General features: G+C 45.4%; 1 protein-coding gene across 1 annotated transcript in view; it reads right to left on the bottom strand.

Moving 5' to 3' along the window:
* Positions 1–12,071, bottom strand: part of BMP7 (bone morphogenetic protein 7) — a 41,861-nt gene extending 29,790 nt beyond the window's left edge. Inside the window, exon 1 of the mRNA XM_038158997.1 lies at positions 11,053–12,071. Within this exon, the coding sequence (XP_038014925.1) occupies positions 11,053–11,569 (517 nt within the window). The 5' untranslated portion in view covers positions 11,570–12,071. The remainder of the gene's footprint in view (positions 1–11,052) is intronic.
* Between the last annotated feature and the right edge of the window lie 1,961 nt (positions 12,072–14,032).

Raw genomic sequence — 14,032 nt, 5'->3', positions numbered from 1 at the left:
TCTCACTAGGGCTGGGCCCTCCAGGCCTCCTGAGTCAGCCCCTAACAACAGCATTTTCTGTTTTGTTTTGGTTTTTGCGTGTCTTCAAACACAATTTTGCAACTGCAGTTCTGGGGTAAAAGATCAGCTGTTGAAATACACCCTGGTGTCCTCGCGTGGGTCTGGCACGAGTGGAGGGAGCGCAGCTCTCGTCCTGTTGTGTGCGACTGGCAAAAATAGCACAGAAGTGAGCGTGTGGGGTTCGTGAAGGCATCTCTGAAGGAGCAGGAGCACAGAGCTTGTTGAGCTCTCTGTAGCTCTCACTTGCTGAGCTACAGCTGCCAGCCCAGGGAGGAGCCTCTCAGCGTATCAGACACGCTGGCTTGGATTTACCTCCCTCCTCTGCAGGATTCTCAGTGAGGCAGCTCTCATCTCACAGCTGCGGACTAATGAGAAGAATGACAGTTGCTGTTTGCTGGAGGAATGTTTGGGGTTTGCTTGGATGTGTTTCTGCCTGGTTCTGGATTCTTTTGTGTGTTTCTGGATTCCCTGTGTCAGGCTTTAACGCAGCAGAACGCTCAGAGTTTTCCGTGGGTATGGGCTCTAATATTCTGGTAATTTCATTACAGTGCATGCCATGGATGGCAGGAACTATTGTATGCAGAGGTCAAAGTTGTGTCCACGCCAATGAGAGAAGTTTTACACCACATGTCTGATTTGCTTCTCCTTTTCACCTGTCTCGGGAGACAAATGATTCATCACATAGTGCTGAAATATCTTCATCTCCTGATTTGGGCCAAGATTTAAGAGTAGTTGCCCCTAAGAGCTGAGGAAAAAGATCTGTGATGAATGATTCTTTTTCAGTTCTTCTCTCCTGCAGTTTATTACCAGTATATTTGTGTAATTAGGGGGCCCAGTAGTAATGTTGTTAAAATACAAGTGGGCACATTTATTGTTTCCTCCAAAAGGAAACAACCAGTCTCTAGCAGTTCTGGTTTTTCCCTGCCTCAACTGAACATTTACTGTTTTATGTAGCTAGCAGATTGAGGCTAAAGTTACTTCTTCCCCCCCCCACCCCTTTTATTTCTTTTTGTTAAAAAGAAAAGAAAAAAAAATCCCCTCCATTCTCTTAACAAATGCTGGATTTTTTAAGGATATGGTCAGAAAGGGGAGCTTAAACTCAGCATGTTTACAGTGCCACACAAGCTTCAGGAAAAGTGATGTGCAGTACCCTTTATTAACATCTAAAAAGTCCCTGTGGGGTTATAATGACTGCAGAGAAATAAACAAATTAAAGTAGCAATATTTTGTTCAGAATATTTTTAGCGATGCAAAAAACAGTCAGTTTTAACCTTGAGAACCAAGGGAAGAGCAGCTTGTGTTTAGAACAAATACAATTAGGAATGGATTCCTCTTAGTGCTGACTGATTCGTGGCATTACAGATAATTGTCTTATGTAAATAAAATGGTTAAAATATGGATACAAAAGGATAATACTCCAATGTAAGCACCAGAATTCAGAATTTCTAAATGACGGGAATTTTTATTCTTCCGTTTAAATGACAGACCTGAATTTGCTTTCCCTTGGGGTGCCAAAGGACTCAGTACAGTCAGTGGGTGTTCCAGACACCCACCAGGGAAACACAGCCAGCCCCATCCCCAGGCCTCACCCAGGAAGACACTCTTCTCTCTTTTAATCAGAATTAAAACTCCCAGCTACTCATACTGCATTATTTTATGAGCACTTTTTAGTACTTCTCCCAGAGCTCTTCTGGTCTCTTTTAAAAGGTTTTACAGCCACTGAGCTGTGGGAAGAACAATTGGTAAAGCCGAGGGAGCCCCCCCAGTGCCGAGGCAAGGCCCTGGCCAAAGGCAGGACTGGGCCCAGGGGCTGCAGGGCCAGAGTGAAGGCTCAGGCTGATTTACAGCCCCCAGGCTGGGCACAGGACACCCTGCCAGCTCCTCAGAGGGTGCCAGGGCTGGTGACTTCACCGCCGGGGTGGCCTGGGGCCAGGCTGCTGCAGCTGAGTGAGGATGCTGGGGTGACATCAGTGGGGCTGGGGTGACATCAGAGGGGCTGAGCAGGGCTGGGGTGACACCAGTGGGGCTGGGGTGACATCAGTGGGGCTGTGCAGTGCTGGGGTGACACCAGTGGGGCTGGAGTGACATCAGTGGGGCTGGGGTGACATCAGTGGGGCTGTGGGGGCTGTGATTCAGCCCAGCACGGGCAGGCTGCAGCAGAAGCACAGCAAACTCTGTGCTCATTTGAAAACTCTTGTGTGCAGCAGGGAAAACCTTCCAGGGTGATGCTCTGCTGATTATCTGCTCATCTGCTGCTCCCCCAGCGCTGAGAGAGCTCCTGCTCGCTTTAATTATTGCTTAGGGGGAAGCTGCCTTCCCTCTGCCCTCCTTTTCCTTGTTTTTTGTTGGTTTTTTTTAAGGAAGGTAGCTTTTAAGAGCTTGCCATGAAGATCTAAGTTCAGGGATTTTCTCTACTACAAAGCCTGCATAGTTTCCCAGGCCAGGTGGACCCGATAGCACTGACTGCATGCTGAAAAATCTCATCCCCACCCTTCAGGCACTTTAACTGTAAGCCTTTCCAGATACACTGGATAAACACTGTCAAAATGAACCTGAAAGGGTTGTTGTTGTTGGTTTAGCCCTTAAATAATTATGAGTTTGTCTGTCTAATTACAACATAATCTTGTTTAAACTTGGATGGTTATTTGCAGTATCTCTTAAATGAGGTGGAAGCAGAAACACTGAAGAAAAAAAAAAAAAAGAAAATTCACAGTTCTTCCACTTTAAGAGAAGGAAGAAAGGAGTTTTTACTCCTGTAAAACTTAATTCAACCTGACAACAAAATACTCTAACTTGGAAGCTACTGTGGTAGGGTAAGGATGATAAAGAATAGTGTGGAACCTCCGAGGTGCAACAGAAACTTAATCCTCCACAGATAATATTTTTCAAACAGTTCAGAAATAGTTTAAGGTAATTTACGGGAAGGCTTGAGTGACAAAGCACATTACTTGAAGTGCCTTTCCTTCACTAGGCACTTTCTAAATTCTTTCTCTTTCATTTCTTTACTCTCAGGAGACTTTTAAATCCAGTGAACCAAAACAACACTTTGTTTGTTGGTATAGCACGGGGCTGGCACAGATGGCAGACACTGCACCTGTTCCAATAAACTGGGGAAATGGAGAGATAAACCATAGCACTCATTAAGGGAATCCACTGAAACATGAACAATCTGTATTTTGAATATCTTCCAGGAATAAAAGGATAAATACATAAACAGACTTTGTTTTTACCATTATCAGTTTAAAATAAACGTTGTTTAAAGGGAATTTCACATTTGGTTTATGTACAAAGGCAGACATACCACTAAAGAAGTTATGATAATGCTTGATTTTCTTTAAAGGCAAGTGATTTTATCTAGCTGCTACTATTCTGCTGAAGAAAAATTACCTGTTGCCAGTTAAATCAGTTAATTCCCCTGTTCCTTAGTAGTGGCAGCTTTTTTTTTAGCTTTTGCATTTTCTCACGTTGAGTAATATCACATTCTTACAATCCAGCTCAGAATGATCAGAGGAACAACATAAACTAAAGTCCATCTGCTCATCTATTAATAAATAACTAAAATTATTGGGGGGTGTGGGGGGGAATTGTTTAGATCGTTAGCAACAAAGTTCCCTGCAAAACAGCCTTTTGCTGGGCACAAGGAATGTGCTGTGTAATATCTGACAGGTTATTAAAAAATCCTAAATGAGAAGAAGCATTGAGTAACAGTTCCTCAAAGGATAAATTTCTCCAAACATTTGCCTTGATCATCAGAGCTTGTGCTGTTCAACATGCCATACATCTCCCTCAATTTCTCTCTCTCACACACACAGCATTAAATACAAAATGTCATGAAAATTCCTAAGTATCATTTAATGTTGGCAGCCCTGCACTGCAAAGCCATTTATATAAAACTGTGGTTGGCAGCTCTCACTCTTCCATGGGAACAAATTAACATTGGCATTCCAAACACAGGAAAGTAAGGAAATTAGAAACACAGCTTATATTTGGCCAGTGCTTTGAAATACTGTACCATGCTACTGATGTCAATTAATGAGAAGCAGAATTTTGCGGAGAGGGTCTGGTTTTGAAACACATTAACACACGTTAAACATGTTTGCACAGGAACTGGATTGTAAGCATCTTGGTTCCAAAACAATAAAGCAATTACACTAAAACTTGTAGTCTCAAAGTTGCCATTAATTCAATCCTCAGTCTAGATCACTGAAGGATTTTCACTGATTTTGAGATGTCGATGGCACAAATGTTTAAAAGAAGGGGTAAGGCACAGTGTGGTGGGGATTATGCCCATGGTGGCTTCTCTCTTACCTGCTGTAAATCAGGTATATTAATGTATAAATAATGGACTTGTAGAACATACACCAAACAAAGGGGGGGCTCAGCAAACTTTGTGGTCCTCATCCATGAAACAAGGATTTCCAAAAGGGCTTTTTCAATTAGAATCAGTTCGATCTTTGCTACCTGCAAACCTTTTTTGCAGCAAAGATTTTTACTGACAAAATCTTCAACACCAAAAAAAATCTAGATGGCAGTTTATCTCCTGGCACAATTCCACTAGCTTCAGTGGAATTACTCCAGCACGGAATTTGGCCCCGCAGCCTTTACAAGGCGCTGTTTATTTGTACTATGATTCAGATATTTTGATACCAGGAATCTTTCAGCACTGAAGTTTCTCCATATGAAATATGTCTTGTATTAAGAAATATCAGTTTCACATTTTTGTCAAACATTATTTGCTAAATTCTGTTTGTTGCAAGGATGGGAATTCAGCTGTAGTTCAACAACATGGATCGGGCTAATAATAATGATAAGCAGTGACTAATAGGAGCTGGTTCATGTTTTGATTGTTTGCAGCAAAGGAAGCTTTCCTCAGAAACAATTTCAAGATTAGAAGAGAAAACTCTGTGAAGCTCAAGCAGAAACTACTGCATGCTCATTATTTCAACACAGGGGCACTTCTTTGGCCCAATTCTGCTCTCAGTGGTGCTCGTGTAAATCAAGAGGGAGTTTATGGGAATTACTTTGGACGTAGAGTTGTATAAATGAGACCACAGGGCCAGCTTCAGTAGAAATTTGACAATTTACACCAATGAAGACCTAGCCAAGAATTTTCTCTTGGGTTTCCATTTTTCCAAACTTAAGCATGTGCAGAACTTTATCCCTGTGATTAGTCCTTGTGTGTAGTCTCGTTTATTTCAAACAGTTGAGAAGGAAAATCTTCATCCTGAAATTAATTTAAACAGCTCTCTCATTTCTTTAGAAGTTTCTTCCATTTAGAGAAGAAATAGACATATATAAAATAGCATATTTTGTTTATATATAGTAATGGTATATATTTTTGAGATATATGTATAGTTAATTCATAAAAGTACTTTGATGTAGGCCCTAGAGAGGAGAACTGGAAAGGGTTTAAAATATCGTGGTCTCTTAATGCTGTATATCAACAGGTAGTCTCCTTATCTGGCATGCTATCAAAATTTGCTTACTTGTGTTCTTGCTCAGATGACTTCATCCATCATTGCAACTTCTCACTGGTATTCATCCAGTCAGGACAATTTAGAGGCATAAAACTAAACGTGTTATCATTTTAACCACGAATTAACAGTTTCCACATAAATATTAGCATTTCCTCACTTGGTTCAAGGACAGCAGCCCTAATGGCACTAACCGTATATTTGATTTAAACTAATTAAAAACAGGGGCTCTTGCAATTTAATATATTGATTTTACCAGTGGGACTTAAATCTTTTATAATAAGTGTACACAGCTGCAGCACTCACCCACCGCCACTCTCCAACCTAATCCCTGCATTCCTCCTGACAATAACATGACAGGATCCACACATCCCAGTATTAGCCTTAACCCCAGTGACACTGCCAGAATGTATTAAACTAAAACATCACAGTGTCCTATTTAAAAGGAGCCTGTCAACGGCTCTGACTGGGCTTTAATAGTTATAATCTTTTTTTTTAATTAATGTTTCCAACCACTTGTGTAACCTTCTCTCACACGTCTCTCCCCGCCGACCCGAAAATGTGTTTCAGGCTTCTTTCCAGGGAATGTAGTGCCTGGTTTTGTGCTGCCTGTCCAGAGGCCATTAAAGCTCCTTTGCAGGAGGGGTGCTGGGACACACACAGAGACACAGGCATGGCACAGCCGGGGCCACTGGGAGCAGGTCCTGCACGCTCCACTGGTGCCCAGCTCCTGTCACTGGCATCACAAGACCTGGCCATCAAGGCTTGTCACCTTCAAAGCCCTGTAAGAGCTGTTGTGTTTTGGCTTTTGAGCTGCAGCTCACAGAGGGGGATTCACCCCCCCCAGGACAGCCTGTGTGGGAACAGAGCAAAGACCCTGCTCTGGGATAAATCTGCTGTGTGCCAGCGGATGGGGACAATTTCCAGCTCCTTTTTCCTTGTGTAAGGACATCTGTCCTTGCCTGCTCCTTTCTCTGCTAGCAGCACACCCCCATGGCAGAGTAAATAGTTCCTGTCCTGCTCTGCTGTTTTACACCTGGAAATTAGAAAATTAATTAAATTCTCTCTAGGATGAGTCTGCCCATTCAGGGAATAGCTGCTGGTCACTTGCTGCATGGTGCTTCATTCCTTGGCTGCGAGCTTTCTGCCTCAGCCAGTGTTACACCACCAAGGGCTGCACATATCCACACTGCCCAAAACAATTATGGGATGTACCTGTTCAGGCTTGAGAGCTTTTAACAGCGTTAGGTGGAAGAGAAGAAAAAAAAAAGCCGAGGGCTTGGCCTAATGTATGGACAAACCATGTGATCGGGACCAGGCATCCAGGGCTAACTTTTAATCTGCTTTGTTTCAAGTGGGAAATATGTGAAGATCAAATAAGTTCAAATCCAGGTCAAATATCCTTGAAAATCTTTGATTTATACAAGCAGGAAAATGAGGTTTAAAAGAAGTGATTATGAAAGGGTTACTAAAAACACAGCTGTACTCGTACTCTTATATCTGAGGCTCTCCAAAGAAAAACTGTGTGACATCTATATTAACCTTTGGCTGTACACCAATGAAGGCCTGTAGTGAGCTGGAATGCAAGGCAGCCCCTTCCAAATTTTAACACAAGCCAGGTTACAGCTGCAAATGCCTGCAGCCCGTGCTCACTTTATAAAGTATTCCCCGAAGGAAATTTTTTAACTGTTATAGAATCTTTTTCTAATACCCTACAGTGTTAAAGCCTGTTATTAAAGGGCAAAGAGATGGTTCTCTATGCCAAACACTTGTCAACAAAAAGGATAGCCAGATGGTAAGAAATAAAAGGAAACTTGGGGGCTCTTCAGCTTCTTGATTTATATTAACAAAAGCCACTTTCAAGTGCTCCTTCCAAGAATGACTAATTCCCCCCCCACTTCTTTTTTGCCAGGATTAAACAACGTTGTTCATTTTATAATCAACCACGAGACAAATTAACAAATTGCGTATCACTTGTGCCGACTCTTTTAAAAATATTCTAAGCAAGTCTGTTTACCAAGGCAAGTTTACCAGCATAAGGACAACGCAATTATTTTTAGAAGAGAAGGCCTAAGTCATCTAGAGGATGTTTACTCCTTAGCTGCTGTTTATAAACTTGAAATTAAACTTGTGCAGAGAATGCTTTGCGTTTTTTCAGTTCCTAAAATGGATCCTTTTGTAAACTGTATTGGACAGGATCTGAAATTAAATTCCAAATGCTAAAATTATAGTAATAAATTTTACAAAATTAGCCAGTAATTAACTGGCTAACTTAATCAGACCACTGTGGCTAAATTCTCTTTTAATTTACAAATAACTTCCTTCTTGACACAACTCCATTCCCCATTCATCTTAACACAGGTGTAAGCTAAGACAAAATATAGCCTGTAAATTAACTGGTTATAAATCTAAATCTAATTAGTTGTCAGGATTTTACAGTAAGTAAAACCTTGCTTTAGTACAAAGCTCCCTAAAACGGAGCACCTGTATTCTGGTTCCTCCCTACCAATATCCAGCATAAATTTTTTGCACTAAATATAGACAGTATCTCCATAGAAATCAATGTATGGGGGGTTTCTTGTTGGGGTTTTTACTATGTAGCCCAGTAAGTCCTGCAATGTAGTTTTTTTAAAAAAATATTATTCCCTCTAAAGTTGTACAACTAGATGGATGAAGAATATGAATAAGGAAAAAGAAAGTGCTTTTGTAGATTAGCATTTGGAAGCCTGGAATTACCATTTTTTATTGGCTGAAATTTCAAAGTATTATTTCTTCACTCGCTTTTGCTTCCTCCATGCTAAAATGAAACTTTATTATGCTGTGACACTTCCTCATTGTGATGGCTCTGGTGTAGTAATAAAAGCCTACCTGTGAAATGCAATGCTCACAGAGTATCTCTTACAAAAGTAGGACACAGTTTACTACGGTCTGCATTTAGGAATTCAGCTCTGCTTTAAAAGGGATCATTGTGGAAAGTCTCCACAAAAATTCAGTTCTACAATAGATCTTCTAATTTTCCCTGAATGTCACAGAAAAGTGTACGTCTCAAAGCAGGTGTTGTGTTTGATTATATATGGAGTGAGTGGCTGCTCTAATTCATTAAAACCTCCATAAACAAGCCTGCCTTTGTCCTATAAAGATGAAAGAGCGATGCCTATAATGGGATGAAAGGTGTGCACGGCGATGAAGAAAGCTATTATAGATCTGTGTCCTTTTTAAACTCGTCCTGGCATGCACTGTTGACAAGGGAACAAAACAGCACAGATAAACCTCCAAAAAGTGCCCTGCTGGTCGTAATTCCACCTGTCCTTAAAACTACCAGGCTTTGCTTGTGCTCTTACTACTCCCTGACCATGCTGACAGCAATGAAATAAAATAATCATTCAGGATTTTGCATAAAGAACACTCTTGCATTTCTAAGCTGACACAAACCCTGGCAGGTTGAAATGAATGAATATATCCACTGCAGTCACCAAACTGCATCGAGATGTCGATTATCAGGCTTATACAGGTGAAACCTGCTCCATACAAAGTTCTCACATAGACACAGACGTATCCAAAATGTAACTTTTATTTCACATTTATGGATCGATTCCACTCCTTTGTATTCAAATCCATCAGTGGCCTAATTCTTAATTCTTTCTTATAACTCTTACATGAGCTGACAAGGAGACTCTTCCTTGCATCGGCAATGTGGGACAGGAGCAACGCAGTTTCATTGATGATTCAGTAAATTACTGCACCTGAGGAGCAGAGCTAAACTCCCTCCCATTATGTACTTACATGTTTCATAAGGCTCTTTCTACTGAAATGGAAAGCAAAGAGTGAATTTCGCTATTGTTATTTGAACATCTTTTGTCTTCTGCTCAGGGCTCTCCCTGCACTCGGTGTAGGACCCAAGAACCACGCAGAACAGTGTCAGCAAGGTCACCCTTATCTTCAAAGTCAAATATTTGACTGCTATTGGTACTTTTGACTGCTCAAATATTTGATTTTAAATGTATCATTGCTCATCGGCTTAAGTATCCAGCAGTGACTAGACAAACACTGTAATTCCAAATGGAAAGCACCAGCCCTCACAGAGCACAGCCCCCGGGCCAGATGTAATTCCGAGCTTCCCACTGTGAAGCTTATGGCAGTTAATAAGGAGGCGCAGCTCATGCAAACTAGAGCTCTCCCACATCGTCCCGTGGCTCCTTATCATGCAAGAATTGTGCCGGGATGGCTACCGTGTCTAATAATTATTAACGTGTGTCACAGAGCCTTTGCAGCTGCTGAGCTTTTCAAGTTAGTTAAAGTGCTGGGATTAGAGAGGTGGTGGTTTAGGTGGTGATTTAATCTTCGCTGCCTCTGAAGTTTCAGACAGTGGAAGTGTCCAGAACAGTGACATCCATAAAGGTGTTAATGGATTTATTGGAGATGGGGGTGTGTAATTCCTGGCAGGTTATGTGCCAGAGGTGTGCTCCTCTTGCACTTTGTGTTTCCCTTTGTTTGGGACAAAGTCTGAGCTGATCTTGTTTTGGAAATACGATTCAGGTTCTGCCTTGAACTTGCAGGCACCCAGTCTGTACGTGTGTGGTTTGAGAGCTGCACATGACGAGGTCTAAAAACGGATGGAGCGAGCCAGGTCTATAATTATACATTTAAAATAGAATGCGCACCCTGACAGTGTTTTACTCAAATCCGGCCAAGTCAGTCCACACGGGTGTGCAATCTACAGCGAGCAAATAGAAATCAGATTGGGCCGTGGCATCCAATTAGAGAGGCCTAGCGAGGCGCATACAAAGCGTGCCAACTCGCGTATCGTTTGCATAAACCCATCCACATGTGCTCGTGAAAAGAGGCGAGTTAGCGGCATAAACCGGGGTCAACAGGAAAAGCTGCGGGAGTAAATAAGGATTTACTGTGGAATCCCTCCCGAGCCATTAGGAAAACATGTGCGAGCAGCTCAGCCCCTCGGGCCGAGGGAGCGCGGCGCTGGGATGCCGCAGGGAACCGTCCCAGCCAGCCGTCCCCGCAGCCCCGGTGGCTCCGCATCCCGCGGGAGCAGCGGGAGCTGTGCGGGCCCCGCGCCGCGCTCCTGCCCGGGTTTCGTGTCTTGCCCGGCGGTGTGGGATGTGGAGCAGACCTGCTGATCGTCCTGTTTCACTCCTACCTGCAAATCCCATTGCTGACGCGCAGCAACTATCAAAGGGCGCAGACGACAAAGAACCTCAGCGTGCCGGCGTGTGTGGAGCGTGGGGAGAGCTCGTGGCTGTCCAAATGCTGCGAGGGGAAGTCGGAGCCCTCTCCCCGTCGGTGCCACTCAATTACCGCCTGACAAAGCAGCCACCCTGCCGAGGGCCGCTACTTTGCCCAGGTGGGCTGTCACCCACCTGACCCGCCGGGAAACAGCTCCCAGCCGGGGCCACCTGCGCCACCAGTCCCTGTCGGTGGCCAGGTCCCCGCTCCAGCCTCCCCCCGGTACTGTTCCCTGCCCGGCTGCCCCGGACCCAGCCCCGCCGAGAGCGGCACTCACCCAAGTTGACGAAGCTCATGACCATGTCAGCTTCGGTGAGGAAGTTGCTGTCCTGCAGGCTGGCCAGAGGCGGCCCCTGGGTGCTGAAGATGGGCTTGTAGGGGTAAGAGAAGCCCTCGCCGTCCTCGGCGGCGGCCCCCGCCGCCCCCTCCTCCACGGACATGGCATTGTAAAGGTCCAGCATGAACATGGGGGCCGAGTTGTGCTTGCCGTGGAGGTGCGGCCGCGGGCGGTGCGGCAGGCCGAGGATGGAGAGGATCTCCCGCTGCATCTCGCGGCGCTCGGGGCCGCGCAGCCGCCGGTGGATGAAGCTGGAGTGCACCTCGTTGTCCACCGTGAAGTCGGCGAGCACGCAGCGCAGCCAGAGGGCGGGCGCGGCGGCGCCCAGCACCAGCAGCCAGGAGGCGGGCTGCCCGCGCCCCGCCACCGGCATCGCGGCGCGGCGGCGGCGGCGGCTGCGGGGCGGCGCGGGGGGCGCGGGGCTGCCCCGCCGCGGGACGCGCCCCAACACCGGCATGCGCGGGGGGCGCGGACGGACGGGCGGCCCCGCGCTCAGCCCCCGCGGAGGCGCCGCAGCCCGCTCATGGCCCGAGGCGGCGGCGGCGGGGGCTGATCAGCGGCACCGGCCCATGGACGGGGCGGCGGCGGCGGCGGCGGCCCGAGGCGCTTCCCCCAGCAGCGGGAGCGGAGCGCTCTGCCCGCGTCCCGCACGCCGCGGCGGAGCCGTGTGAGCGGCGCGGCTCGGCGGGGAGCGGCGGGAGGGTGTCTCTGGTGGGAGGAGCAGGCGGCTAAACCCAAGCGCTCTCTCTCGCTCGCCCGCTCCAAAGCGCTTGGGAGAGAAAATCCCTGGAACTGCCTCGAGGAGGGACGTCTGCTCAGGTTGCTTTTCAGGATGTTTGTGGAGGCTGCGGGCTCGGCGAGAGGCTGAGCCGGTCCCGAGCGCCTAAATTGCCGTGAACGTCATTAAGGAGAAGACAGCCCAGGAGAGAGGGCGGTTTATGTATAAGGAAGGGGCCCAAACTCCCACAGACTTTATAGATGCGAGTACATCGGCTGGCTGCGCAAGCACCAGTACACACTTTTTCCTGCCTGCTCTTTTTTTTTTTTTTTTTTTTTAATAAATTCAGATTAGAAGAGACTGCCCGTGACAAAACAAACTCCATTAAATAATTTAAGACGTGATGATTATATATTCACCTACACAGACACGTATGTGTGTCTCTGTGCACAGAGCCCCGGGTCACTTTTTCCAGCTGGCAGTGGGGAGAGTTAATGGAGAAGTGTTAGAAATCCAGAGGGGGAGATAATCTCTAAGAGTGGTAAAACCAGGAACATTTGCTTGAAATGAAACTATCAACCTGTGCACACGGGTGGTTTATGCCATTCCATTACCCTGCACCCTTGCCTTCCCATCCCCTGCTCCTGGTACATGCCATTTTTGGGATATTGCCTTGAAATAGATCGTCAGCTTCTTAAAGCAATGACTTTTTTAACTCAGTGGTTGGAACAGCTACAGTAATGGAGCTCCAGTCCCAATCAGCCCAGGTAGATGTCTGCTACAACAGTAATTAATAATAATAATAATAATAATAATAACAGATGACAAATGTAAATTAATGCTTCCCAAATCTTACTTGGAAAGAAGGGGAAGCCAGGATGGTGTATTTGGGTCACTGAATTGAGCTTGAGATAACCTCAGAAATCATATGTATATACATTAAGTTTATGCTGACATTAATTCCTTGGGCAAAGGAGAAAGAAGAGGGGTGGAGGATAAAGCAGGTCAGTGGTTTTGGGGGTGATTTTTGATAGATTGTTCTGTTAATATTTTCAGACGAGCAACATCTGGTAGTATCCAGGACCAGATCCTGCGACTCTTTTGGAAACTAATATTCAGCACTTCTTTTAGTTCTTTATGTTTCAAATCTTGGTGTGAACAGCAGATAGCCAGTCAAGAAACTGCATGGGAATCGTGATGAATGATACAATGTGCTTGTATGCATGCATGTGCACCTCTTAATAACAGGGAAACTGAGGCATCATGTAGAAATGACTCATGGCACTATTGAAATAGTGGTGGAACCAGCATTAAACCCTCAGCTCAAACCTAACACATGTTTAGGAATGGTTCAAGCCTGGGGGGGATGGAGGGGGCAGAGAGGTTGTGGAGCTACATCCACCTTAGGTAACAAGAAAGCACTTGCTACACTCAGTGGAGCTGCTCAAAAATCCCCCCTGTAGCTGCATTCCCAGTGCTCCCCACGGATGGAAACACCAGAACCCAGCAGCTGAATTTCAGCTGCCCAGTTAAGATCAAACTCTCCAGCATCTTTTGTACTTCCTGAGGAGCAGCACTAACCTGCTCTTCACCACGCATCTATTTGCCTAAATTTCTTCCTTGCCGAGGGTGTGGTTTCTAGATCAATTTAAGCTGATTTAAAGCCAGGCTCCCCCTGAGAAAGATCTTTATTTTCTCATCCCATCCCAGCCTGGACCTTGAGCTGTGCAACCCCACCCCTCTGCAATGCTGGTACCAACACTTACACACAGATCAGAAAGCTGATTCTGTTTTTAATTTTTTTTTTTAACCATTTGTGTATTTGCTTTTGCTGAAATAATTTTCTGCTGGATCAGCTTCTTGTTCTGACTGACTGCATGTTGTGGTGGAATGAGGGAGGCCACAGGAATGCACAGCTGGGGGCAAGGAGAGGGTGTCTGGGTCAGGCTGCCGTAGGAAGGGCAGACAGATGATTTGAGATCTCTCTGCTCTCCCTTTCAGCTGCAGACAACTTGATTTCTCTTCCTTTTTTGTTCCTTGTAGACTGTTTTTCCAGAGTTGTGAGTGTTGGCCTTTCATCAAGCAGCAGTAGGACTAGGAGCTTTGCCTTTGGCATGGATATGAGATGAAAAAGTCTGCAAGGATGGAACAATGAGCTGGAGAGCAGGTGTCTCTGCTGCCTAAATTACTTGTACTGGAATT

Source organism: Motacilla alba, chromosome 20, assembly GCF_015832195.1.
Source record: "Motacilla alba alba isolate MOTALB_02 chromosome 20, Motacilla_alba_V1.0_pri, whole genome shotgun sequence".
Taxonomy (NCBI): Eukaryota; Metazoa; Chordata; class Aves; order Passeriformes; family Motacillidae; genus Motacilla; species Motacilla alba.
Note: the sequence above shows the minus strand (reverse complement) of the source record. Positions and strands in the feature narration are given on the sequence as shown.